This window comes from Boleophthalmus pectinirostris, unplaced genomic scaffold (assembly GCF_026225935.1).
Source record: "Boleophthalmus pectinirostris isolate CB_2022bp ecotype Guang Dong unplaced genomic scaffold, ASM2622593v1 HiC_scaffold_21, whole genome shotgun sequence".
NCBI classification, from domain to species: domain Eukaryota; kingdom Metazoa; phylum Chordata; class Actinopteri; order Gobiiformes; family Gobiidae; genus Boleophthalmus; species Boleophthalmus pectinirostris.
Window position 1 is genome coordinate 3,621,402 of NW_026571175.1, and position 13,710 is coordinate 3,635,111.

General features: G+C 39.5%; 1 protein-coding gene and 1 long non-coding RNA gene across 2 annotated transcripts in view; one reads left to right on the plus strand and one right to left on the minus strand.

Moving 5' to 3' along the window:
- Positions 1-1,750: 1,750 nt before the first annotated feature.
- LOC110159269 (uncharacterized) lies at positions 1,751-2,773 on the plus strand. Its single transcript, XR_002318720.2, has 3 exons — positions 1,751-1,957; positions 2,151-2,301; positions 2,374-2,773. It is a non-coding gene; the product is annotated as an uncharacterized LOC110159269 (long non-coding RNA).
- A 2,792-nt stretch (positions 2,774-5,565) lies between these two features.
- map7d1b (MAP7 domain containing 1b) overlaps positions 5,566-13,710 on the minus strand; it is an 80,430-nt gene continuing 72,285 nt past the window's right edge. The window contains exons 13-17 of the mRNA XM_055157160.1: positions 12,289-12,393; positions 11,591-11,641; positions 11,459-11,513; positions 10,694-10,876; positions 5,566-6,529 (exon numbers count right to left, since the gene is read on the minus strand). Of these exons, the coding sequence (XP_055013135.1) occupies positions 6,519-6,529; positions 10,694-10,876; positions 11,459-11,513; positions 11,591-11,641; positions 12,289-12,393 (405 nt within the window). The 3' untranslated portion in view covers positions 5,566-6,518. The remainder of the gene's footprint in view (positions 6,530-10,693; positions 10,877-11,458; positions 11,514-11,590; positions 11,642-12,288; positions 12,394-13,710) is intronic.

Here is a 13,710-nt window from a genome sequence, read left to right on the forward strand (position 1 = left end):
AAGCAGTCATTTTTTATATAAATTGCAATAAAATCAGTCTTCTGGATCAGATCCAGATCAGCCTTTGGAATATGAAAGAGGATCCCATTGTCCATCCCTGAGTCAAATTTCATGGGGTTTGGTCAATAATTAACCGAGATATTGAGAAACAAAATTTTTGGCCCCATTTACCACAATGTTAACTAAAATTTCAAAGTGATCCAGAATCCAGGATTTCTTCCGGATCACCCCCAAAATGAAATCAGTTCTTCCTTTTCACATTTCCAACAAATCCTGTAAATTTCATCAAAATTGGTCCATAACTTTTTGAGTTATGTTGCTAACAGACAAACAAACAAACAAACAAACAAATAAACAGACAAACGCCGGCAAAAACATAACCTCCTTGGCGGAGGTAATTATTGTGGCTGTAGCTTGGCAGCTCAGAGCTTCTGCTCTCTCTAGGTTTTCTGTGGGGTGAAGGTTGGAGACCGGCTGGGCCCCTCCAGGACCTTAATGTGCTTTTTCTTGAGCTGCTTCTTCGTTGCCTTGGCTGAATGTTTTGGGCCATTGTTGTGTTGGAAAGACCCATCCATGAACCATTTTCAGTTTTTTCAGGAAGGATATTGTCGCTCAGGCTTTTAACGGTACATGACTCCGTCCATCCTCCTGTTGACGTGAAGTCGTCCTGTGCCCTTGGCAGAAAAACACTCCCAAAGCAGAATGTTTCCAGCTCCATGCTCCACGGTGGGGATGATGTTCGTAGGGTCACAGGCAGCATTTCTCTTCATCCAAACACAGTGAGTTGAGTTAAAGCCAAAGTGCTCTATTTTGGTCTCATCTGACCACAGCACCTTCTCCCAATCCCTCTCTAAACCATCAACTGGCTGCACATGTGCCTTCTTAAGCAGGTGGACCTTTGAGCACTGCAGGATTTGAATCCACTGTGGCGTAAAGTGTCACTAATGATTTTCTTAGTGACTGTGGTCCCAGCTCCTTTTGATCATTGACTCGCTCCTCTCTTGAAGTTCTAGGCTGATTTCTCTCTGTTCTCATGATCATTGAAACCCCACAAGGTGAGATCTTGTGTGTAGCCCCAGACCGAGGTCGACTGATGTTCATTTTGTATTTCTTCAATTTTTGAACAGTTGCACCAGCAGTTGTTTCTTTAACACCAGCTTCTTGTTTATGGTTTTGTCGCCTGTTCCAGCCTTGTGCAGGTCGACAGTCTTATCCCTGACGTCCTTTGACAGACCTTTGGTCTTTCCCATGTTGGAGAGTTTGAAGTCTGACTGACTGACTGATTCTGTGGACAGGTGACTTTCATACTGGTGACAGTTTAAAACAGTTCAGTTCAATTCAGGTGACAAGTTGATTAGGAGTGTCGAACTGGTCTGTGGAGCCACAACTCTTCAATCAAATGTTTAGTTCACACAATGAAATGCAAATCGGTTTTCTATAATGTGATTTTCTGGATTTTCTCTCACTGTTAAAATAAACCCACCATTAAAATGATAAACTGTTCATTTCTTTGTCAGTGTGCAAACCTGCAAAATCAGAAAGAGATCTTATCTTTTATCTCTGAAAACATATTTCCTCCACTGTAGATCTTTTCAGTCTTGATCAAAGATGTTGTGGAGTAGAAAGTACAGATACCTGTTCCCAAATGTAGTGAAGTAAAAGTAAAAAGGACCCACTTTAAGAAGTTCTTAAGTGAAGTAGATGTAGCAGTGCGCGCCTGCTACCGTCTGCCACCAGGTGGCGCCTGGGATTATAAAAGGGCACTACCCGCAGCGTCTGGTTCTCTGACCTCGGCGCACTTCCGCAAGTTTATCATTTAACATATGGTTTTATTATAGTGCCACCGGTCCTGGAGCCTCGATTCGCCTGATCTGAGTTACGGCTCGTCATGTAAAGCTCCTGTGTGGATTTGCTGTTGATGCTACAAGCGCCACTGTTCGCCGCTGTCCACGGTCTGGTCGGTGTTGCACTGTTACATTCACTTCCTCAGTTTTTCACACATGTTTTACATCACAATTCTTTATAAAGTTCAACCACATGTTTCACAGTCCGGACTTTTTATGGATTCAAATCACACAACTTGAAATGACAGTCACTTTTACCCTGTTGTGCGTGTGTGTGCGTGCGTGTGCGTGTGTTGGTGGCTTTAGACACACTCAAAGGGCTCGGTATCACACACGCAGACATCAAACCTGACAATGTCATGTTCGTGGACCTGGAGGAGCAGTTAACCGACTTTGGAGTGGCCAGGAGGACCTCCTAAGTCCAGCTGGGGACCAGACTCCTGCCGTGTGGATACAGGTACGAGGAAACTCACACTAATATCACGAGGAGCATGGTGGACATGTTCTTATTTTGACAGCATTATTTCAGACTCATAATATGTCCCCTGGAGGACCAAACGTGTGTCTCTGAGGTCAAAGTGGAAGTCCAAACAGATGCTTGAGAATCCTCTGCATCTATTGGCCAAGACTGGTGTTTGGTCTCTTTGTGGACAAGTGTCTTCTGCTGCGCCACTTACAGCGCCCCCCAGCTGCAGGGATAAGTCCAATTGACTCTTCACACAGCTCTGAACTCATAGACCTTGTCCAGTTAGAAGACTCACATGTGAGCGCTGGAGTAGAGCACACAGACGCTGCTCCAGTCACCAAACCTCTGAAGCGATCTCTTTTCCATAGGGTTGGGAGAGTCCTAGAGTCAGAGATTCTTTGTGTTGCTGTGTGCGTCCACAAGAAGACCACTGAGTGTTAATAAATGTATTATTATCACACCATTCACTCGTTCTGCTCTCATTTGGACTTTGACACGTGTTACAGACAGAATAAATATGTCAGTTGGTCTCCATCAAGTAGAATCACAAATGGAAAAAAATGCTATAGTTGTAATGTAAATATGTATTTTTAAAAATCTTCAGGTACAATCGAAATCATAGGTTTACACTTTCTAAAAGTGCTTTCCTTGTGTTGTCAAAGTTTTCAGCTTGTCCAAGAAAGGATGGAAGTAAAAGGCTGGAGATCAGGAGAAGTTTATTTGCCATCAATAATACAGGCCTGGACTTGAAGTCAACAGTATGATTTCAAAAGTGAACATAGTGTTATCTTTGAGTGTTCAAGCTCCTTGAGGTTTATAAAGCAAGAGCGATTAAACTATTAGGCCAGTAGACACTGGTTAGACAGAAATATGCCACAATTTTAGGTAATGGTATGCCAAGGGAAGATCATGGTGTAAATGTAGCTTTTGTGAGTCAGTGTTAAACTGAGATGTACGTGGAAGATAAATTACTTAAATTGTCTTATACCTTGTCAACATAAATAGTTGAGTGGATAAGGTGACATAACACATTTCATTTTGCTGCTGACATTTGTAAGAGAAAAGGGGTTTTCAGGATTTGCTGAAAAGTCGTATATAAAGTAGGTCAATAGTTGCAATGAGACCAAACCAGCCCAACTCCTTCAAAAGAACAAGAACTCAGACAATCTGATCCTAAACATCTTTGTCACTTTTTATACACCATAAATTCTTGGGTTTGGTGCTTGGCTCACTGATACAGATTAATTTCAACTTGATTTATCTCATAAATATTAATTTTGTCATATTTCAGGACTATAACAATAAATAACCTTTAATGAAATTCGAGCCCAAACGTCCAGTGTCAGTTTAATGCACATTATCCAGAAGCACGGAGTGTTTTTGTGTAGATGTCACACGAATCCTTCTCACTCTAATAATTATTTCTACTACAGACACAGAATAGACTACACAATCACTGCTAACACTACAAAGGGACAGTGGTGTAGACTGTCCCTCAAAAGTTCTACTGATATTTATGATCCGGTCAGGTTTGAGGTTACAGCTACAGAAGTGATTTCTGTGGAGAATTATTGGTTCATTCTGTTGCTGATTTCTTGGAGCTCAGGCCTTTTCATACAAAAAAAAAAAAAAAAAAAAAAAAAAAATATATATATATATATATATATATATATATATATATATATATATATATATATATATATATATATATATATATATATATATATATATATAGATAGATAGATAGATAGATAGATAGATAGATAGATAGATAAAATGAACCCCCGTAAATCATTTCCATCTACGCTTTTAACTCAAATAACAAGCATCACACTCACGCCCTCTGGTGGTCGTTTAATGTGACGATCATGTATGAGAAGTTTTGTGCCTGATCTTTTAAAGTTACTATAGATTAAACCGGGGACAATAGAAACAAATGAAAGCTCCAGTATCACACTAAACTGACTCTTGTCACCTTTACACCATGTTAATGCTGTTACCAAAAACGGCATGGCGGCTGAGTGGCTGCCGCTCATGCCTTACAGCACGAAGGTTCCAGGTTCTATCCCCGAATCGCTTGGTTCTTTCTGTGTCTGGGTATGCTTCCCCCATCAACCCAAAACATGCACCACAAGCTAAATCCTCCAGCTAAGGTCCTGACCAAGCCTAGTAAGATCATGGAGATAGTGCCCTGTGTGCCCTGTGTGCTGCCCACTCCTCTGGCTGGGTGGATGGTACAAAAAAAAAAAAAACAGACCTGGAGTTGTGTTTTGTTGCATTCACACGTTGAATAACCCTTTATTATTAGTCTATCTATATCTCCAAAGCTCAAAATGCTCTGTTCCACCTTATGATGTCATGTAGTGGTAGTTTTCAAGTTGACAGCTCCTTTCACCTTTAGTTCAGTAGTAATTTTGTGGCAATCCCAGGGCTGAAATCATCGAAATGATTCTAGTGAAGGTGTGTGGAGTGGAGCACTTCCTGTATCACCACATGACATCACAAGGTGGAATAAATTAAATCTGCAGGGTTTGTGTGTGAAACATATGTGAATGAAACTTAAACTGAGTATTTTACTTGGTTGGACACAGACAGCAAACATAGAAGTGATCCCATCACTGTTTCATAGCCACCAGAATGTCAACAAGGGCCAAAACCTAAATCGAAATGACACAACAGGTTGGAATTAACTAATAAAAATAAATGACAACACCTTCATTTTGTTAAATTAATGTTTAAAGTATCAGAAAAAGTCTTTCCTTGTGTATAAACTTGTCTACATTTTGGATAGAATTTTTTTTGTGTTGAAGACGTAAGTAGAAGGATTTTTTTAAAGAATTCTCAATACTTTCTGGTTTTTTTTTGTACTTTTCTTCTCTACTTTTTTCCCACACACTGTCACTTGACCTGGAGTTGTGTTTTGTTTCATTCACATGTTTATTAACACACAAACCCTGCACATTTAGGCTGAGTTCTTCTCTCAAACAGAACGCACACTGTTCATTTCAGCCCTGGAATTGCCAATCTCTACTGAATTAAAGCACCACTTCCAGACATCACAAAGTGGAAGAGAGTATTTCGAGCTTCGGAGATGTAGACAGAATAACAATAAAGGATTAATCAAACATGTGAATGCAAGGTCTGTTTTTGAGGAGGTAACAACATTCTAACATGTCTTAAAGCTCACAAGAGTCAGTTTTGTGTAATATTGGACCTTTAAGCAATAATCGTGACTGAATTTCAAAAATCACGACGTTTCCCTTTGATAAAGCTTTATTGACACATCCCCGTGACAGAGGCAGCATACACATTTTTACATTTCATTATTTGCTCGCCGAGTTTAAATAAATCAAGATTCAAGACACAAAAAACAGCAAAAAGACTCACGATGCTCAACGAAAAACAACATCAAATCCTCATCGTAAGAATACAACCTTATCCAATAATAATAATAATCATTTCCATGATTTTATAAGGTCTTAAAGAGGGGGTACTTTACTTCTGTGGGGCATTAACTGTAACACATCACTTATTTAGATCACCATGTTACCTTTTATTCTTTTAAAAATGCTATATTCGTCGAAAAAACAACATATCGACATGTTCTATAAGTTTCACTTTCGTTTTTGATGCTCTGAGGCCCCCCCCTCCCTTTGCTCCCTATGTTAAGTCACTCCCCTTTCATAGCGCTATCACAACACAATCAGCGTGCATCTCACTAATGAAACTACAGCACATCGCATCAGGATTGTGAAGTTGTAGTGTAAGTTCGTATCATGTTTTTGTATATCTATGGAGCCCGGGAGAGATCTCTAGATTACTCAAACATGCATGGATGACTCTAAACCCTCTTCAGGCATATAAAAATGATGAGAAAACAACATTATAACACGGTAGAAAAAGCAAAAAAAAAAGAAACAACTGAGCATAATACCCCCTCTTTAAACTCTTTTCCATAGTCGTCTGCTTTAAGGTGCTCCAGAAACTCTGCATGTTACAGGATTTCAGTAAAACTCATGTAGTGTTGCACCTTACAATACTGTTCTTATACTTTTAAATCTTTAGTACATTTTAAAGTGGTTGTAGGCAGAGTGGCTCCAGGTCTCAGTACAGTTCATCATTTTGTTGTTGTTGTTGTTGTTTTGGCACAGGCTGAAAAAGCGAGTGAATCTCCCGAGACTTAAGGCCAGAGCAGCGTCTGTGTGGACTTACAAGACCTCTGTGAAGAAAAGACAAGAACGTGAATGAATACAGGTGTCATATATATCAGGCCTAACAAGAGTGAAAAAATGCATAGCACACTCAGATGGCCGATGTCCAAAAGCTTTTTTATTTTCAAAACAACAGACCCTGTGGTAAAGCCTATGTGGGTAAAACAAGCAGAGCTTTAAAAACACGTATTGCAGAGTATAGGTGTACAGTCAGATGTAAAAACATGAACTGTCTTCAGTGTTGGGAAAGTTACTTTTAAAATGTATTCCCCTACAGATTACAGATTACACACACCAAAAAGTAGTTTGTAATGTAATCCATTAAATTACTTAAAGTGAGTAACATAATCTGAATACTTTGGATTATTTGATTTGCTGTAGAGAAGCAAAGACATCGTAACATAAGATGCTAGGCTTTTTCCTACTTTGTAATTGTAACATAAGATGTTTTGTCTGATAAAAGACAATAAAAAGCCCAGACTTTACTTAACCATTTTAAAAATATTATTGATAGAAGAGGAGACATGTCCGCACAGCATGGTTTAGTCCTGGTTTAGATCTAGTTTTAGTCCTGGTTTAGATCTAGCTTAGACCTGGTTTAGATCTAGTTTAGACCTGGTTTAGTTTCCGGCAATGAGTGGAATTACCGAAAAAAAAGAACAAGAAAAAATGTGAAAACAGGAAAATACTGCCCTGTAATCCATTTATTTCAACAAAGGAACTGTAATCTAATTACCTCTCATTGAAAAAGTAACTGTAACCGAATACAGTTACTCATAATTTGTACTCTGATTACGTAACTCTGGTACATGTAATCCATTACTCCCCAACACTGACTATCCTGTGGCGGCTCATTTTGTTGATTTGAACCATCCTACCTCTTCCTTAAGATATACTATTGGCATTGAACATGTAGAACTGCCCCCTAGAGGTGGGAACCTAGAAATGCTCCTGTCAAAAAGAGACACTTCTGGATTCACCAACTTCAGACTCTCACTCCTCATGGACTGAATGTGGAGTTTGATCTAAGATGTTTTTTTGTGATAGACTTAAACTATTTTTGTATTTTATAGAATGTTTTTATGTCAATATCTAAACTGTTGTTTGTTGTTGTAGAGTGGGCTGAACTCACTGGGTGACCTCACTTTGGGACCTCCCGTTCATTGGAGGGGTTTATGAGCACCTGGGCTGGCAACATTTTGTGTACTGTGGTCCAAAGCAAGAAAAATATCTGATGATTTTTGCCGAAACGTTATTCTGAAAATAAAAAAGCTTTTGGACATCGGCCATCTGAGTGTGCTATGCATTTTTTCACTCTTGTCTGGCTGCTCCTTGCAAGAATTTCGGTGTGTGTTTTCTGTTTCTTTTGATATATATATCAGGCCTACCTAGAGTTCATTGGATTAAATTACTTACACTTTACATGAATAATTTGATGGAACGTGAATACCACTACAACCATAACATCGATGAGCTTTTATGGATGTGAATTTCAATTAAACTCAGAATCATTTCATTCTTCTATTACAGAGGTGGCCATTGCCTCTACTAATACCACTATCTGTACTACTAAAACTACTACTAATACTATTATTTCTACTAAAACTACTACTATTATTATTATTACTATTAATATTACTATTATTATTACTGAAATTTGTCTAACAGCTACTACTCTTACTGCTGTATATTGAGGGCAGAGTCCTGCACCGGGTTGGGTTGCTGTAATGGGCGGGTTTTAATGTTCTGGAATTTTACAGGCAGGTATGCGGGCAGGTAGTGATTACACATGGGCAGGTCAGGTGAATAAATCATAGTAGACTATCATCAAGGTGTCCCCAGGTTTGACTACCCCAAATTTAAGACTTTTTTTTTTTGACTTTTTTAAGACCACTTAAAAATGAAAATCAAGACCAAGATCTTGCCCGTTATGTGGGCAAAAAACAAATGATCCAGTTTTAATAATGACCAACCAACTACTCAGTCTAGAACAGGTTTGCCCACACTTTTTCAGCATCTGAGCTACTTATAAAACGACCAAGTCAAAATAATGTACTGATTACAAAGCCAAACAAACTGTGCAAACTCTGTGCCTTTCTTTTGAACCCTCACCCACAGTTTGAGAATCTCTTCTTTAAGAGAACTTCCACTTTCACTTAACACAAAACTGTGAAAGTGAAGAAAATGGGTAGGATTTTTAAACCTGTTTTTTTTTTAATATATATACATTCTCTTACTGGTTTTGCAGTGGGATTTAGCATCTGCACATTTACCAAACGTACATCGTGACAAATACAGATGCATTTTTGTACTTTCATTAGGTCATTTCAGCTTCACGTTGTTGTTTTTTTTTCCCTCTCTCTGTTTAACGTCGCACTACAGCCCAGTTGAGTATACAAAATATACGTTAATGAAATTTAAGACCTTTGTGAAAAATTAAGACTTAAGACAACATAATTTAAGACTTTTTAAGGCCTTAATTTCGGAACATGAAATTTAAGACCTTTTTAAGACTTTTAAGACCATGTCTGTCCTGATCATGTACAAGTTGTTGTAATCAGAGTGTGTTCATTCGCCTACCGGGGGCTACAATATTTAAACTGTAGCCTACGTCACTTAACAGTGACCGCGGCAATTTCCCCCAGCAGCATTCATGGTTTGAGGAACATCGGCTATAAGATATAAGTTAAGTTGACGAGCGATGGTGTTACAATGCTTTTAATTTGTGTGTGTTGGGACACGGGTGGGTAACGGGTGGAGTGTTAACAGGTCTGAGCGGGTGTGGATTTAACTTTGATATAATCACGGGTTAACGGGCGGGTGTGGTGCTGGACTATGTGGGTGCGCGTCTCCAAAAATGGACCTGAGCAGGATTCTGATTTAGGGTGACCAGATTTTTAAAATCTAAATCTGGGACACCCCCGATTTGTGGTGGTTGGTAATAATAAAATTGTAAAATTGTATTGTATTGTGTGATGAATAGGGGTGTAACAAAAACCAAAATACTGTGATATTGTGTCGTCAAAAGTCTCTCAATAATATCATGGGCCATGATAATATATCGAATCACAAGTTTCTTTGTTTAAATTCATTGTTATGGTGCAGCAATAGCTAAAAAAAACAGAGGGAACTACATAGACCATAATCCTTTGCTCCATTTTGGCGCAAACTACATGATGAAATAGCAGCTCTAAGCACTTTTAAATCTTTGTGTTTTTTTTTATTAAGTCTTGTCAAGGCATTTTAAGAGGAAAAAGTAGCATATTCACAATTTTGTTCGCCTCAACAAAATAAATAAAAAATAAATACCGTACCATGAGATATATATCTTGAAAATATCGCACCGTGAGATTTGGATATCATTACATCTCTAGTAATGAAGGAAAACTGTTCTGCACTTGGTCCATTCATGACTAACATGTCAGTCATTATAGTCAGATCTTTGTTTTTGGTCATTTTTAAGCAGCTTTTCTGTATTTTACCAAAACAGATGACAATTTATGCCTCTCTTTAGAGTTGGCAGGGATCAGATTGGTCAAAAATAGGGACAATTGGGACATTTCTTGTAAAAAACTGAGACAAATCAGTGGTTTTGTATAAATCTGCAGGGACAGGGGACACAGGCTCAAAACTGGGACTGTCCCATGTCAATAGGAATGTCTGGTCACTCTGTATATATCGTATACACAGCAAATACGTAATACCTAACTGTAAATTTTGCCTCTAATTTTCAGGGGGTCTAAAATATGGTCCAGGAGCCAAATGTGTTCCTTAGTCCAATATTTGTTGGCCCAATCAAGGCTAGTAGTATTACCAAATCTCATGTTCAGAAATCCAAGTGCGCAATGAAAGACGAGGTTGTTGAAGGCGCTCGAAGGGGGTAGGGGGTGGGCACTTAACAATGCTGCCAATCAAACCTATTGAAAACTCTCTTAAAATCTTAATTTATGGACATAATAGCTGAATAGAAACACCAGGATCATGTAGTGCGGGTTAAAACGAGAGTCTGACAGCTGCAGTTACAGGGAGAAGGGTGACGGTTTTTGAAGAGAAAGTGAACTAGAGCCAGAGTCAATGGAGCCAAATCGTGCCCATGGTCACTTCCTGTTTGAATGTGACAGCTGGGGAGTTAGCTGTGTCCAGAAATATTTCAGTATACGGTTAGCTCGTACCGGTGACAGGCTGTGGTTTGAGCAGTCCTCCTCCTCCACTGCCGCCGCTGCCGCCGCCGCTGCTCTGGTTCAGGCTCAGCAGATCGTCAAACTGGTTGTTCTGGTTGAGTCCGTTCTGATGAGACTGGACCCCGTTTAACACTGGACCCTGAGCCGCTCCAGCGCTCACCACCGGCACTGAGGCTGAGGAGGGGAGATACAAGGTCAGTCACGTGTTTGTTCTGCTTAGAATGTTCCACAGTATGACATGAAATCGCTCTACTTTACATTTATTCAATTACAGGTGGTTTTAGAGCTCAAAAATACCTAGAAAAACAACATTCTGACTGTGAGCGGAGTCGCATCTCCATAGATCTGACCTGTAACTCGGTCTGGTTTGGTCTCCATGAGGATAAAACTGATTAATGCCATACTGTGAAACATTTCTGACAATAATATCTTCATACAGAAAAGTATTTGACGGACTCTCCATCAGAAAAGTTACACAATTCACCTGTCAGCCTAAAAGAATACAACAAAAACTGAAATATAATTACATAAAAGTCGGACTTATTCATACTGTTGTTGTGTCCTTGGGCTAGACACTTCTATATAATATATGAATGCCCTGCTACTTGTAACACGATGGCACATTAGGTAAGACTTTATCCTCACAACAAGGGGAATCTAACACAGCAAGGGTCCTGGGTTAGATTCCCATCAGGCTGGCCTATGTATATTTTGACTAAAGACGGAACCAGTGTAAAACTTTTGATCACAGTTTACCTTTCGTGAGCTCGGAGTCTTTGCCGTTCACTTGTGGAGAGGCCTTCACTTCTTTCTGCGGATAGAAAAAAATATGTGATCAAAGTGTGAACATATTTTTTGTGATTTGAAACATTTTAAACGTAAACGTACCTTGTCCCCAGCGTCGCTCTTTCTCGTCCTTTTCATGATCTCCTCCAGACGCTGCACAGTCAAACACACAATGTATTTAGAAACTTTAAGCTTACAACTAAGTAGGACAACTTTTGAAAAAATAAAACAAAACAAAACAAAAAAAAACAGACAGGTAGGCTATACAATGTTAATTAATCAAAAAATATCAGCATAACTGACAAAATGTAATGGTAAAAAGTATCTAAATTTATAGAAATTCAGAAATCTTTTGATAGATATGTAGCCATAACTTTTGTGTAGTGTGTTGTTGTTGTTGATAGATATAGATATATGTGTGTGTGTGTGTGTCTGTGTGCAAGTGTGTGGGTGTGTGTGTGTGTGTACAGACATATGCATATGTATATGGACATGAAATGTAGGTATGTTAATATATGTTAAAAGATCTCTCAGTATGTATGTATGTATATGTGTATATGTGTGTATGTATGTATGTATATGTGTATGTATGTATGTATGTATGTATGTATATGTGTGTATATGTAATAGGAGATGGACATGACTAGGTTTTATGCCATTTTGTGTATTAGAAAAGTTACATAGTATAACTTTAAGGATGACAATTCTGAATTCATTTTGGGCATTTTCTATCCTTCTTTTTTGTGTACAATTTCTAATGCATATATCAACAGTATGTTTATTAGTTTTATATTTCTGACCTTCTTGCGCTCGAGTCGTTCCTGCTCTTCTTTCTGGAAGTGTTTCTCTCTCTCCACTCTCTGTCGCTCGGCCTCCTCGCGAGCTTTGGCCTCTGCCTCCTCCCTCTGGAAAATAAAATATAAACTCATGCATCAATGTCACATCTCCCATAAGCACAGAATCCCAACATAATGTATATCTGTGAGCGAGCGTAAACTCAGCCTAAATCCACTGTAAGTGAGTGTGTATAAAAGCGTCCAGCAGGGGGCAGTCCAGGCTCAGTTTGGTGTGGCCTTCAGACTGGAGGGTTATTACAGAATAAGAATAAGTCCATTTCACGCTCTGTGAGTGTTCACATTCACCAGGACTAAAGTCAACACTGACAGGGAGAGCAGAGAGGACAGCTGCTCACAACAAGAACAGCTCATGTTTCTATACAAAACCCCTCAAATAAATAAAAAAAAATACATATATATATATATATATATATATATATATATATATATATATATATATATATATATATATATTCTTTCATAAATGAAGTGTAGAGAGCAGCAGTGAGGTTACACTAAAGCAACACTTGCAAAAAGCCTCAGACAGAGGACAGTGTCTAGAGTGATCACAATGGGACAATCTCTGAGAGAGAGAGAAAAAGAGAGAAGTGAAAGAGGTAGAGAGAGACAGAATAAGAGAGAGACAGAGAGAGAGAGAAGTGAAAGAGGTAGAGAGAGAAAAAGAAGGAGAGAGAGAGACAGAGAAGTGGCATAGGTAGAGAGAGAAAGAGACAGAAACAGAGAGAAGTGAAAGAGATAGAGACAGAAAGAGAGAGAGAGAGAGAGAGAGGCAGAGGAAGGGAGGGAGACAGAGACGAGAGAGGGAGGGAGAGGGAGAGAGAGAAAGACAGAGGAGAGAGGGAGGGAGAGACAGAGGAGAGCGGGAGGGAGGGACAGAGGAGAGAGGGAGAGACAGAGGAGAGAGGGAGGGAGGGAGAGACAGAGGAGAGAGGAGGAGGGAGAGAGAGAGACAGAGGAGAGAGGGAGGGAGGGAGGGAGAGACAGAGGAGAGAGGAATGGAGGGAGGGAGAGAGAGACAGAGGAGAGAGGAATGGAGGGAGAGACAGAGGAGAGAGGGAGGGAGGGAGGGAGAGAGAGACAGAGGAGGGAGGGAGGGAGAGAGAGACAGAGGAGGGAGGGAGGGAGAGAGAGACAGAGGGGTATCTATGGTCCAGCCCCATGGAGACAAACACAGGGGCATAACAGTGTGAGTCAGAGTCTGCTGCTCTGGGAATGTGCTCCAGAAGACAAGTTTAAAAATCACACTACTTCACTTTCGACGCACTCGACAATTTTACGATACCACGAGTAAGACTGCGAGTTTTTTCACGGGACCTTCATGGCGTGAGTCAGACGTGCTAATTACAATATCACATCGAGTACTTT